Source organism: Leptosomus discolor, chromosome 1 (genome assembly GCF_034619465.1).
Source record: "Leptosomus discolor isolate bLepDis1 chromosome 1, bLepDis1.hap2, whole genome shotgun sequence".
Taxonomy (NCBI): domain Eukaryota; kingdom Metazoa; phylum Chordata; class Aves; order Leptosomiformes; family Leptosomidae; genus Leptosomus; species Leptosomus discolor.
Genome location: NC_141391.1, coordinates 130,688,697 through 130,702,616, shown reverse-complemented (window position 1 = coordinate 130,702,616; position 13,920 = coordinate 130,688,697). Strand labels below are relative to the sequence as shown.

The 13,920-nt window shown below is 41.1% G+C and overlaps 1 protein-coding gene across 1 annotated transcript in view; it reads left to right on the top strand.

The window, feature by feature from the left end:
- Positions 1 to 13,920, top strand: part of POLQ (DNA polymerase theta) — a 53,372-nt gene that overhangs the window by 25,945 nt on the left and 13,507 nt on the right. Inside the window, exons 15-21 of the mRNA XM_086464607.1 lie at positions 705 to 3,856; positions 4,898 to 5,041; positions 5,656 to 5,852; positions 7,304 to 7,544; positions 8,648 to 8,841; positions 12,022 to 12,159; positions 13,549 to 13,723. Of these exons, the coding sequence (XP_086320733.1) occupies positions 705 to 3,856; positions 4,898 to 5,041; positions 5,656 to 5,852; positions 7,304 to 7,544; positions 8,648 to 8,841; positions 12,022 to 12,159; positions 13,549 to 13,723 (4,241 nt within the window). The remainder of the gene's footprint in view (positions 1 to 704; positions 3,857 to 4,897; positions 5,042 to 5,655; positions 5,853 to 7,303; positions 7,545 to 8,647; positions 8,842 to 12,021; positions 12,160 to 13,548; positions 13,724 to 13,920) is intronic.

Sequence of the window (13,920 nt, the reverse complement as noted above, 5' to 3'; positions counted from 1 at the left end):
TGTAATAAAATATGGCGACCTTTTGGGACTTGGTACCAAACGTTAGAAGTAACTTGTAGGCTTCTGTGACTGATCACAGTCGTTCCGTGATTACCTTTTAAATGAATAGAAGCATCTTTTATTTGTAGCAGAAGTTTGAGAGACCTAAATTTTCTTAATCCTTTTTTCAGTGCACTGTTTAGTCCTAGGTGAATTGCTAACGCTTTCTGGAGACCTTTTGCTGCCTCTAAAAGGCAGCTCCACCATGTGATCAAAAGAGTTGATGATTTATTACTGTATGTGATTTTTCATGTTAGTGCAATGACATGCAATGACAAGCTTCCTTGGTCAGGTACCTGTTGCACTGTGCCATGACACCTGTCTGGTCATGCCTCTGAGGTTTCTTTGGAAAACAGTGCATGGAGGCGGATTGATTCAGACCTGGATCTTGCCCTAGTAGGGAGTTGGAACTCATGTGGGGTACATGTTTGGACACAGAAACCTGGGAATGCTTCTGGGGTATGCAGCCCGTAGTATCTTTCATCGTTATCAATTCACATATAGAAAACTGAAATAATTATTTCCTATTAAGTGCATTATAGTTTGGATACAGTGCTTCTGTGAAGCTAATTGAAATGGGAACAGAGCAGGATAGTGCTGGTTCCTTGTGTTGGTTGTTTATTTTGTGCATGAATGTTCACATCTGTCTGTTACCTTTCCCACAGTGTTCGTAGGGCTGTGGATGAAGATGAAGAATCAGCAGAGGAGCGTCGGACTGTGCGCAGCATCTGGATGGCTGGAATGAAAGGCTTAACCGAAAGAGAAGCAGCTTCCCTCATTGTGGAGGAAGCCAGGGGACTTCTCCAGCAGGATTTGGCACTGATGGGGGTGCAGTGGAACCCAGAGTCTTTTCTTGAGACTGATACATCCTCTGTGATCAGCAGTGAGTCAGAACTGGAAGACAGACTACATAGATCAAATGGAGAGTCTTCTGAGTCTTCGAGGGTGTTAAACAAAAAAGGGTGCAGAGTTCAACATCGTAATGGCCTTGGTTCTTGGACTGGAAACTTATCGAATATTAAAAAGGGATGTAAAAGGCAGCTTAGTGGTAGTACAGAAAACTCCAGATTCGAGAGTGAAGTCCCAGGCATGGGACAGGCTCAAGCAGAGGAAGGCAGTGACGATATTGTGTACAGTGCTAGAAAACGGCCAAATACATGCAGAGATAATGAAAACGTAGCAGGAATTTCTCTGGTCAAAACCACAATGGAGTCTAGGAGAGCAATTCCAGAACTTCCTACTGAACAAGGAAAAACACCAACATTGAGAACAAAGTCTTCAGCCTCTAGATTGACAAAAAGTATGGACATGCATTTAAACCGGTCTAGGAACAAAAATACTGCTTCAAAACTGCAGAGCTTGCTTCTTGAAGGTTCAAATGTGCTTAGCATGGACATACCAAAGCCACCTGCTTTCCACCCCACCATCTCTAAAGATAATTTTTTTTCAGACCAAAATAATAAGGAATTTATGGAAATAGGGTCTGTAACTCATAAAGTCTCAAATTCTATACAGATGGGGGAAATTAATCTTGGGAGGAAAGACAAAATGGAAGGATTGTTTACAGAGCCTGCCACCACTAATGAAGGTGTACCTAAGGGGAGAGCATGTTTTCAGGCACCTGTTACGTTGCAGGGTACTCCACACATCAATGAGGAGACACATAATATTGTAGAAACTCTAGTAATACCTGGTAGTGCTAGGACACGGAGAAATGAAAATACTGATGGTAAGCAGAATAAAATTACTAAAATGCAAGCAGATGTGAAGTGTGCCGAGGCAATAGTTGGTAAGCAGCAAATGGCTTTAGACACAGATCATGGTAATGTAACTGCTAGCTGCTCTGGAAGTGGACATGTCCGTGGTGGCAGCAAGATACAGAAGCCTGTGGACTTTTGTCCTAGTGAGGATAAATCCTGCCATATTCAGATTGAGAATGGTGGCAAAAATGGGAGTGAAAATGCCAATGGAATATTGTTACAAGCTGGAGCACTGCAGAAAGCCAACAGTCATCCTAAGGGTCTTCTGAAGGACTCTCTAGTAACATCCAGAGGTGCTTGCTACGCAGATGATGTTCACAATGGTCCATCCTCTGATCCGTTTTCTGACTCCAGAGACTTTGAAGACAGCTTCCGGTTGGATACTCAAACTGAGATGATAATAAAACAGGAGGGAGCAGCTGGAATCACAGGGCAGCAGGGAATACGAGGTTCAGAACTGGCAGCAATACCACGGCAGAAAATCTCCAAGAAACTAAGCACTTCACGGACTGAGAATGCTACTGATGAAAGGCTGGCTGCAACAGTTAGGAAACTGGGCTTATCAAGTGTTATCACAGCAAATAACGTTTCAAAAAACACAGCTCAGAACTGCAGTAATAAAGTTTTGGAGTCTGGAGGCCTTAATTTACAGCCTGTAGTGAAGGAAATAGAATCTGCACCTTGCCTTAAAGAAAGCGATTTCTCAGTGACCGACTCCCAGCTACACAGTTTTCTACAAGATTACCAGACCCAAAATTCAGTGAAAGGGGAGAGCGTGTCTAAAGACCTTAAAGCAACCTCCCCTTTTGGTGGGGAGTACATTGTACAAGTAGAATGCGACCCTGTCACCAAAACAAGCCTGAATATGAGTGATAGCTTGCTGTTTGACGATAGCTTCAGCAATGTCAGCGACCTTTCAGCTGTTCACATCACGGAAGCTGACAGAAAGGGCCCTGTGGAGAACCAAGAGGCTTTGCTTCCTCCAGAAGGCCTTTTGCAGAACCTAGGGCCTGTTCAGAATAAGTTTGATGTCAGTAGCAAACAGAAAGAGCATGAGGATGCTGCGCAGCGTAACAGTGTGTCTCTAGCATTCTCTGATCTAATAGCTGATGTTTTAGATCATGCAAACTCCCCGCCTTTTCTGGAAGATCTTCCTTCTACATTCCACGGTCAGTCAGGATTAAGAATTTGTAACAATGACTCCAGACCAAAGGATTTAGTAGAACAAGGTGAAAAGCTCCAGAGAAGCCAGCAAGCTTTAGGCAAGAAAACCCATCCAGTCATGTGGACTGACCGCTCATTTGAACTCACCCCAGGATTGCAGGATGTGTTAGACAAATGGCCTAGTCCCTCAGGCACTGAATCAGTTCCGGTAAGCTCCTGCTTGAAAGGAAAGTTAGTTGCTCCTGTTGTTAATCAAGAGCCAGATCCAGTTTTTGAATCTGACTGTTGTCAGCCACAGCCTTTGCCCACTTGCAAGAATTTGAAAAACTTCTTCAAGGTTAAAGAAAATGAAATGGAAACCTCAGATCTTCAGAAAACAGACTGCATAATGCTTCCACTCAAGGGAAGCAACAGAACATCCTGTCCTCTACCAGATATTAATAATGGGTTTATTCCTCCAACACCCCCCAAAGAGCTTTTTCCAAAGAGTTCCATTTCTCTCTCTGTGAAATCTGCAAGGAAGAGACAAGTCGCCTGCATGAATGAAGGGCAGCTGATTCAGCCACAGCAGAATAGTGAGGGCAATGCAGAGCAGCAGGTAAAAACACTCCAGGTCAGTCTTGGGATTGTAGACCCAATTGAGACTGATGAGATAAAAGATGATTCCACTATAGACCAAAGCTTTTCACTGCAGCTGTCTCAGGATGTTTTTCCACTCGTTCCCTTAAGTGCTGAAAGTTTCACTATTATTGATGTAGCAAGTGACAAAGCACTTTTCCAGACTTTTGTTGCAGAGTGGAAGCAGAAGAGCAGATTCTCCATCTCAGTGGCATGCGAAAGAACAAAATGTCTTTTGTCTCCCAAATCAACGATTGGTGGCAAATTCAGAAAAGGTCAGTTCTGTGTTCCAGCACATTGTTGTGTGAACAGCACGGTGGCATCTTCAGTTTAAGGCAGGAGTGGAGAAGGAAAGGGTTTGCAAAAAAGGAAGAAAACTGATATTAATTTAATGTTGTCAGTCTTAATAAAGCAAAGGAGCTGAGCATTACTAGTGGATGGAGAATTGGTCTCAAGCATTTCATTGGTAGGTCTTTGGTAACAGTAATTGTTAGCAGCTTGTTTGTATGTTAGAGCATCTAAATATTCTTAATGTTTCATTGTGTATCTAGTTCTGAAATGGATCAGTGTTGTGCAGTCCCTTTATCATATGTATATTTCCATGTCATAAACGAGTTTTAGTATATTTTAAGATGAATAATATATTTAACAGTAAACTGTACAGATTGTTCAGAGTCTCCACTGAACAGTGTTACTTGCCTCTGAACCAAGGTTAAATATGTTTGAGTTTGCGAAAAGTAAACTTGGTTCAATATATGCATGTGTGAAATTTGGATAGTCTCTGGGTTGTTGCAATGTTGCTTCAATTTTTTTTTTCATTTTTTTTTTTCCACAGAACTATTCATATGCTGCAGTTTGCTACTGCTGCTGTATAAACATACTCTTCCTTTAAAAGAACACAATTAAGCAGAGTTAGATTCTTTGCTGTCATATTGCCATAACAACAACAACAAAATTTCTTAACTATAAAAATATATTTTTGACAGGCAAATGTGAAATGTTTTTCAGAGTGGAAGGAGGGAATACATTTCTGTCTCAACTCTTGAAGAGATTGCTAGGAAAAGTCAGAGTTTTGCAGGGATGCTATATGGGTGGTTGTTTCTGTAAAAAGAAAGTGTTGCTATTCTAAACACGTTAGTGGTTTGTTTTTTTTTTCCCAAAAGGAAACAGTTTTTTCTCCCTATAGATGAAAATGGAGGTATATATGTTAAGAAATTTAGGCTCAACTGGTGGATGTATTTACATTTTCAGGATCCAAACTCTTCTGTATTTATGGATGCCATTTTATAATTGTAACTTAAAAATTATTCCTTTAGTAAGTTCTCCTCAGTGGATGCACGTTAAAGATGATGGATTTCCTGTCCAAGGCTGTGAAGACATCTTGGTAGTTGGACTGGCAGTATGTTGGGGTGGAAAAGATGCCTACTATATCTCCTTGCAGCAGATACAGGACCAGAATGGTAAGTGAGCAAACAGGCTGTGCTGTCTTGCTGCATTTCAAAGAAGTACCTTCAGCAGATAGGTTCTTGTAGGTGTTTTGTGTGTCCCAAACCCAGCTCAGCTGTGTGACGGGGCGATTTAGCCATATTATTCAGCAGCCTGAAGTATTGAACCCCCTTGAACATGTTGCTGTGGATATGTCTATGCTGCTGTATAATAAGGCCAGGTAATTGGCTCAAGCACTGGACTGCTGAGCATGCATGGCTAAAATGTTAGCTTATTCTCATGTTCTCTTTAGATTACTTGCTTTTCTTTTTCCCCTTCTTCGAATTTTTGCTCTCCAAAACACATTTGACACTTGAATGCTGAACATAATCTAATCTGTTACGTGGGCTCACGGCTATGGTTTGAATCTTGGCTCTCCTTTGTTTAGTAGTGCATACACAGCATACTGCTTTTGTCAGCCTTGTCTGGTTTGATAAAATATGTAATATCTGTATAGATTTATTGTTATTTGTTCACAGTCCAACTGTAGTTTTTGTGCTTTAGGTGATAGCATTCAGGATTTTTCTTTTGCTTTTCTTATCACACAGTGGGTAAAAAAGATTATTTTTGCTTGTATTTCCTGCCTTAGAAATCAGTATGAGTTTGGCACCTCCGCCTTTGGACAAAAACCTATCTGTAACAGAGAGACTGTATCATCTGCAGCTGTACCTGCAGAAGAAACCCAAGTGGGAGCGCTCACTTGTCATGTATAACTTCATTCAGCACTACAAGACTCTGGTGATGGCTTGTGGCATCTCCTTGGAAGGAAGTTTTGAGGACCCAAAGGTTTGCAGGATTAAGAAATTTAGCTTGGATAAAACTACTAGTTTAAACACACCAGTGGAAAGATAGGAGTACCTTCTGGATCATTCCTTCTGTTATGTAGACTCGAATATGCATGCCTATCAGGGGGTTTAGTGAAATTTTCTTCTGGTGGGAAATCTAGAACAGTATTTAGAGGGGACTTCTTTTGCTGTGGGTGTTTGTGTTGCCCGCAAGAGAAACAAAGCAGGTTCAGCGATAGGTTAACACATCAGTTTTTCATGCCTGATTGCTTGGGTGGGGCGGATGACTTTAAATCACTCCCCTGTCTCAGTGGACAGGGCTGAACTCTTCTTTTGGTGCTATAAGAAGCTTGGGACTAAAATAGCAGCAGTGCCTCTGGGCAGATTATTGATTCTGAGAGCAGAAGACTTTGTAAGCAAAAGATTTACGTGCTATGTGTGTGGACCACCTTGATGCCACTATTTTCTCAAAACAAAACAAAGTTTTTGTAACTCAAATGAAACACTAGAAAGAGATAAAAGCACCTTGTTCTCCTTGTCAGGAAAAACTCTAGATGCACAGAAATTTCTGGTGTTGATTTTTAAAGCTTGTATCACATGTGGGCTGAATAGCCTCACGGCAGTATTAAAGTCTGCAAGTGAGTAGCTAAGGTGTCCAACACAAGGACAAACTTAGCTTTTCGTACTGATACAGAGTTTTAGGATAAAATTAGAGAGCGATAAAAGTAGGACTTTTCCTTTGCACTGTTACGTGTATTAAATGGAGTCATACTCATATTTGTTCATGTTTAGTGATGTAATGAATCTATACATACCCACACACATTCACCAATCCCCCCCCATATACATGTGTGGTTTTTACCTTCTGCTTGTGTGGCAGTGACAATGCAGAAACCTGTGTTTCATCCTATTTTGACACAAGAAATTGAAATATAGCTATAAGCAAAATTGCTTCAAAGACAGTGGGAGGTATGAGGCTTACTGTGAAGAAAATTTGCCTTGCAGAATTCTTGGTACTAGTGCTGATGTGCAAAAAAATAAGAGAGCTCATCTTGACCAATATTCTAGATGAATAGCAAGTTCTGATTTTTACAAAGTCAGTTTTCAGATTAAACATGCTTTGACCCTGGTTTTCATTTTTAATCACCTTTGTGTTAGGTTTTATTAAATGAAAAAACCTGAGGGAAATGCTTCTAGATGTGTTTAGCTGATGGAGGAAAAGGTTTTCAAATGCGCAGTTAACTTTGAGTGACAATGAAGCTTTTCAGTGAGTTATACCCTCTTGAAGGTTTTATCTGAAATCATGTGGCTTTTCCACAAATTATTCCAGTCTCCCTGCCAAATCAAGAAATATAATCTGCACTATAACCTTGCATTAATACCCAGTTAAATATTCATGTTCTATTATGACTAAAATGGAAAAAAGGTCTCACGGAGCTCTCCCTTTTTAAGGTGGCATGTTGGCTGCTTGATTCTGGCTCTAAGGAACGTACGCTTCACAACATGGTGACTAACTTTCTCCCCAACGAGCTGCCTCTGCTGGAAGGGGTAGGCACCGGCCAAGGGGTGCAGAGCCTGGGGCTTAGTGCCAGCGGAGATCATTCTGGGCGTTACAGAGCAGCAATAGAGTCTGTGCTTGTCTTCAATGTCATGAACCAACTCCATAATGAATTACAGAAGGAAAATCTGACAGGTAAAGAGGGCTTCTCCACTTGGGGCAAAGATGGAGGGTAAAGTTGTGTGCTACCACAGGCCAAGTGATCAATGGGGAAGAGAGGAGATTCGGAAGTTCTTACCTAAGTATATTCTGTGGCAAAATGTTAATTTGTTTAAAAAAAAAAAAAAAAAGGGAACTTCCCTTGGAAGTAAATCTGTTTCGTCAAAAAAAAAAATCAAATTGTAAATTAAAATATAATTTTTATATCCCGAATATCCACCAGTTCCATTGGTAAAGGCAATAGCAGAGTCTATTTTAAGTCTCTGAATCAACCAGATCTCTAACTCCCAGGTGAGTACCCTGGCCATTCTGAGCGAACTCATGAACGTTTTCAAAAATTTTTGCATTTCCTTGTCAGAAGCAATTCCTAAAATCCTCAAATATTTTCTGAAGGAGATTTCTTGCTCTTTGGCCTACCCGTATAGCATTGTTTGTCATGTACGTGTTGTGTCCATGGAACTTTTGTGATCCCATAGTGAATGATCCAGTATTTTTGCACTAATATGTTTGCTGAATGCTTGTCTCTGTTTAAAAACAAGCAAACAGAAACTCCCCCAAAAGCACATACCTATTGGTGGGCTTTATGATTGTTTCCCCTAAATTTTATCCAAAGCCTAAGATTAGGGTCTAGTCTCAATGAAGTTTTTTTTATTGCAAGCTTACCACATCATTTATGATCTTGACAACTAAACCTTAGAACATTTTTAAAGATGTGGGTGGTGGAATGAAAGTGTATCAAGTTAGAAAGCTTTACATTAGGCATGTCTAAGGCTTATAAAATGTTGATATACAGAGATGTGTATTTCTTAGAGGAAAAAAAATTGACAGAAGTTGCTAGTCCCTGAAATACTTTCGTCATAAATGTTCTGTAATACTTCTTATTATGAAATATTTCTTACTATGAAATATTCCAGAAACAAAAGTATTTCAACTAAATCTGTATTAAAAGGTTTCAGTGTGTCAGGACATTCAGGATTTTAAAAACTGTGGATTCTCCAGTTGTTTTTTGGTTTTGATCTGCAGTGGATCTGATTTTGGTGTTACAAAAGTGTTTTTCTTGGGGTTTGTACTTACTACAGATGTATTTTCTAAAGTGGAGATGCCCACCCATTATTGCTTGGCTCTGCTGGAGCTGAACGGCATTGGTTTTAGCACAACTGCATATGAAACCCAGAAACAGGTCATGCAAGCTAAACTGAGCGAGATTGAGATGAAGGCATATCAGCTGGCAGGCCACAGCTTCTCCTTGACCAGCCCTGATGACATTGCAGAGGTACGTGAGGGTTAGGGTGGGAGGGGGAGAACTTTCTCAGAAGTTACCTCAAGAGGCTTTTACTTAGACTTGAGAAAATAACTTCTTGGGCAGACTGTGTGTGAAGAAAAGAAAAATGCAAATTCAACCCTGCTCAGAGTTGATTTGTCTTTACACTCATGAGCTTGCTGCCTGCCAGGTGCTGTCCATCTCCTGCTTGTTGCTGATCATCCTGATTTCTGCTAACTTTAGCAGAAATGAAGAAGGTAGAAGTGGAAATAAGCGTGTTGGAAATAAAACTAAAATGGCAATGAGCATGTTGTGTGTATAGGACCTTGGCTTCTCATGGCATGTCAGAAATAAAACAATGAAATACAACAAAGGCAAGTGTAGAGTCTTGCATCTGGGAAAGAACAACCCCATGTACCAGTATAGGCTGGGGACTGAGCTGTTAGTAGTGCAGGGGAAAGGGACCTGGGGGTCCTGGTGGACAGCAGGATGACTGTGAGCCAGCAGTGTGCCCTCATGGCCAAGAAGGCCAATGGCATCCTGGGGTGTGTTAGAAGGGATGTGGCCAGTAGGTCAAGGGAGGTTCTCCTCCCCCCCTACTCTGCCCTGGTAAGACCGCATCTTGAATATTGTGTCCAGTTCTGGGCCCCTCAGTTCAAGAAGGACAGGGAGCTGCTTGAAAGAGTCCAGTGAAGAGCCACAGAGATGATTAAGGGAGTGGAACATCTCCCTTCTGATGAAAGGCTGAGGGAGCTGGGTCTCTTTAGCTTGGAGAAGAGGAGACTGAGGGGTGACCTCATTAATGTTTATAAATATGTAAAGGGCGAGTGTCAAGAGGATGGAGCCGGGCTCTTCTCGGTGATGGCCAGTGACAGGACAAGGGTCAAAGGGTGCCAGCTGGAGCACAGGAGGTTCCACATTAACATAAGGAAAAACTTTTTCCCTGTGAGGGTGACAGAGCCCTGGAACAGGCTGCCCAGAGAGGTGGTGGAGTCTCCTTCTCTGGAGACGTTCAAAACCCACCTGGACGTGTTCCTGTGTGACCTGCTCTAGGTGGTCCTGCTCTGGCAGGGTGTCATGGTCCAGTCAGTGGGCTTGTGATGGTTCATTTGCTGTGATCTCAGAGCACAAAATTAAGGTGACCACGCCAAAGGGGTTTGCTTCAATCAAACAGTGAAACTTTATTGTTTGCCTGTAAAGCAGCGTGCGATAGGTAAAGAAGGTGAAAGGAAAGGTGAAAGTAAAGTGAAAAGAGGAAAGAGATTGACAGCTACCACCACAGGTCCAGGGCATCCCTATTGTCTGAGGTCCAGGCAGCATCTTACTGGTCCTGATGATCATCATGATCCTTGGTGGGGAAAGCTTCCAAAGTTCGGTTGCTGAGGAGCCATCTTTTATGCAAGGTAACACACCTTGCTCCTCCTCTGTATCTCTTCCTCTTCTTGGCTCCATTGATGCTGATCAGTCTTTCCTGACAGCAGTTACGCCGTCCACCTTATCAGCTCTGGCTTGTCCCTGGTACTGGGGAAGGGCTCAGCGCTCTTCATACCATGCAGCTCTCCCTCCCGGGGTGCTCGTACCACGTTCCATTCTTGGGATCAGCAACTGCGTCTCAGGCAGGCTGCTGCAGACTCATGTCAAGATGTTAGCCTAACTTTGGGGTACCTTATTGTCCATATCCCTGATGACAAGGTTGAGACAATGCTGTTTTCCAGACCGACTCTTACACAGGGAGGTTGGACTAGATGGTCTTTCAAGGTCCTTTCCAACACCTAACATTCAAAAAAAAAAAAAAAAAAAAAAGAAAAAAAAAAAAATCAGGTGATCTGCCAATTAAAGGGCTTTCGGAATATTTTGGATGAATGGTATGGGACTGGAGAAGCTTTTTTGCTACATCAGTATTCTTCACATGAGATGTGATGTGATATCATGTAGTCTGACTCTGAATAAGTCACGTTGTTACCCTTGTCCCTATACAAACGTGAAAGAGGAGGAAAGACTGCTTTAAAAGTTCTGTATCAACTATTGTCTGTTTTTAACAGCCGGCATAGAACTGATTTTTTTAAAATCCTAAGAAACAGATTTCTATGTAAATTAGCAATACTTTTGTTACTGAAGAACTTTGCTATATATTTTTTAATGTATGTTACATGGAATCATAGGAATAGATTGTAATTGCTGTGCATGTTGGGTTTTTTTCCCCATTTATTTATTTTCTATATAATTTCTTGCTGAGGGCTATACTTTTTGTGGAAATAGTCAAAATTTGCAAGGAGCCATCACTAAAAGAAGTGACACGGAAATATTCCTCCTTTGTTGCAAAGGCAGAAATTTTGCTCAGTAACAGTGGTTTGAGTTAGGACTCCTGAAATAATGCTTGGCTCCAATTTCACTGTGCTTCATTGAAAAGGGAAAGGAAAGGGTTTTTTCTGAAATGCTGCTCTCTGAAGTACAGCAGCTCGTTTCTCATGTGGAAGTTTTGTTAGGAATCATGTAAAGTATCTTGTATAGGTTAATGGAGCTTTACCCTTCCAATTTTGCGTCAGTAAAACTTTTGTGCTGCAAAAATGTGTGAGAGAAAAGCTTCTATTCCCTTCTGCCAGCGGTGAAATGAAACACAATAGCTGCTAAATAGTGTATAATGCTACGTAGAAACATAGAATGTAAAATGAAGAACTATGTTCTGTCTGTCAACAAGTGAGTATATACTTAATTTTCCATTCTTGGCAATTTGTTAGAAAAACTAATATTCTGGCTATTGTATAAAAGGTATTTGTGATCACCTCCTTCTGTGCTGTTCATGTTGCTCTGAAGCTTGCTCCCTACTAACACTTGTTTTTTTCACCAATGTTCTTCCCACTTTTAGTCATCTTAACGTCATGTTTTATTACAGTTGACTGTCAGCAGTAACCTCACTTATTGGATGGAGCCAATTCCCTTGTCTAAAAACATACCTCTGAACTCAAACTTACAGTGTTCAGAAAATGAGATTTTAGATTGCATTTTATAGTTAATTAAAATGAGGAGGAATGACTTGGATAGCAGAGATCTTTAATCAACTTTTTAATTACCTGAAGTACCTGAATTTGTACTGTCCTTTGGTCGAAATGAGCTGTTTAAGTGCTCAGTTGGTTTTAGTTTTCTCCTGGGAGGAGCATGCAGAAACTGATTTGAAATGCTGGCCTTTTTCAGGTTTTGTTCCTGGAACTGAAGTTGCCACAAAATGGAGGTGTGAAAGTCCAAGGGAACAAGAAAACTCTGGGTTATACCAGAAGAGCGACTGCTAGAGGAAGCAGCGTTAGGTTAAGCAAGCAGTTCAGTACAACCAAGGTACAGTAAAGTCTGTTTCTAGTCTGGAAGTGACTGTAAAAGTAACTCCCTCTTACTTCACATGTCTGCTGTTTGGATGCATCCAAGTTAGGTACGCTGACTTAAATGAAAGTAAATTTTAGTTGCCTTTTGCACCTCCAGTTACCACTGGAAATTCAAACTTCTAGCTTCTACTTTCTCTGTTAGTAGGGTTATTAGCTCCTCCTACTCTCCGAAAGCCTGAGTGTTGTGAGGACATGACTATAAATAACAGGCTTCAATAAGAATAAATCAGGCAGAATTTGATTTTCCAAACCATGTGTAAGACCAAAATAGCACAATAATTTTGTAAACCAAATAGTAGAAGAATTTTTCAACATCAGCTTGAAAGATACTTAAATATCATGGTGATTAAATACAATGTTTTCCCTGCCTGGTACTACTGTATCTGTATTTTGTGCTTCAGAGAATTTGTCTTCAGAATGGCTTATCAAATTTTGTATATCAAAAGCTTGTACATAGGTGAAGGCTATTGACATGCTTGCCAGTTGATAAATATTGTGGAGCTGCATTAATACCAACTGCTGCAGGCTAATGGGGGCTCTTGCCAGACAAGTGATATTAGCAGATATATATGTTCCCTGTTTTCAGGACTCATTAATCTGTGTTGTTTTCTTAGTTTCCCCTTGTTCAGTGTAGTCAATGCTTGGAAGACAAGTATTGATTTCTGAAACTCAAGTGACAGTGAAGAAGTGAGTGCAGTGGTGGTGGCAGAGCAGGGAGCAAGAAGCAAAGTGAGGATTTCCTCCTTTTGTGATGTGGAGAGATGAGGCTGCAGCTGCCTGCTGCATACAAAAAAATGTTATTTTGAGAAATGTTTGCATGCCACTGTCTTTTGAAATTCTTGTTAGTCCCTTCATATTTCTGATTTAACTGAAAGGATTTGATTGCTAGTCATCAGCTTTGTCTTTCAAGGAGCACGGTCAAGGGCTTTGTTCTGTGTGTTCCTAGTGTACGGATAGGAGAGAGCAGGGAGAAAAATATGCAAGAAGATGGAGGAGGAGCATTAACGCTGGGCAAGAGGAGACAACGTAGGGGACCTATGGCAAGTGATGCTTTATTTGATCATTTCAGGTGATTTATTTGGTGCAGACTAAAAAGTGGTGATGAGGATGCAAAAGTCCAAAGAGAAATGGTTGCCAACTTGTGTGTAATAAAACTGCAGCTGCGTCTTATGGTGCTTTGGTTGCCCAGGTGTAGGTGGTATAAGTGGAGGGGATATCCGTTTAATTTTAAGGCAGTGACACTGGAAGGTCACTGTGGGTGAAGGAATCACTTTTTCCTGCAGAATTTTATTTATGAAGCTTTAAAGGCAGCTGGTTATAGTTGTGCCCTTTTCCTCCCTACAAGGATGTTTTGGAGAAATTAAAGATGCTTCACCCATTACCAGGGCTGATACTGGAGTGGAGGAGGATCAACAATGCCATTACTAAAGTGGTGTTTCCACTACAGAGGGAAAAGCGATTGAATTCTGCACTGGGAATGGAAAGGATATATCCAGTGTCCCAGACTCACACAGCTACTGGTAAAGAAATGTGTGCAAAATCCTCGCTTCTTACTGATTTATTTTTTTGTGTGTGTGTGTGTGCGTGTGTGTGGGCAGCTTTTCTATGGGGACAAGATAGAAAATCAAGCCTGTGCTCTACTTCAACCAACTGAAAATACTGAAATATGTGTTTCACGTGAATCTGCCCTAAAAGTCTAGGTGTGTTAAAATAGCTT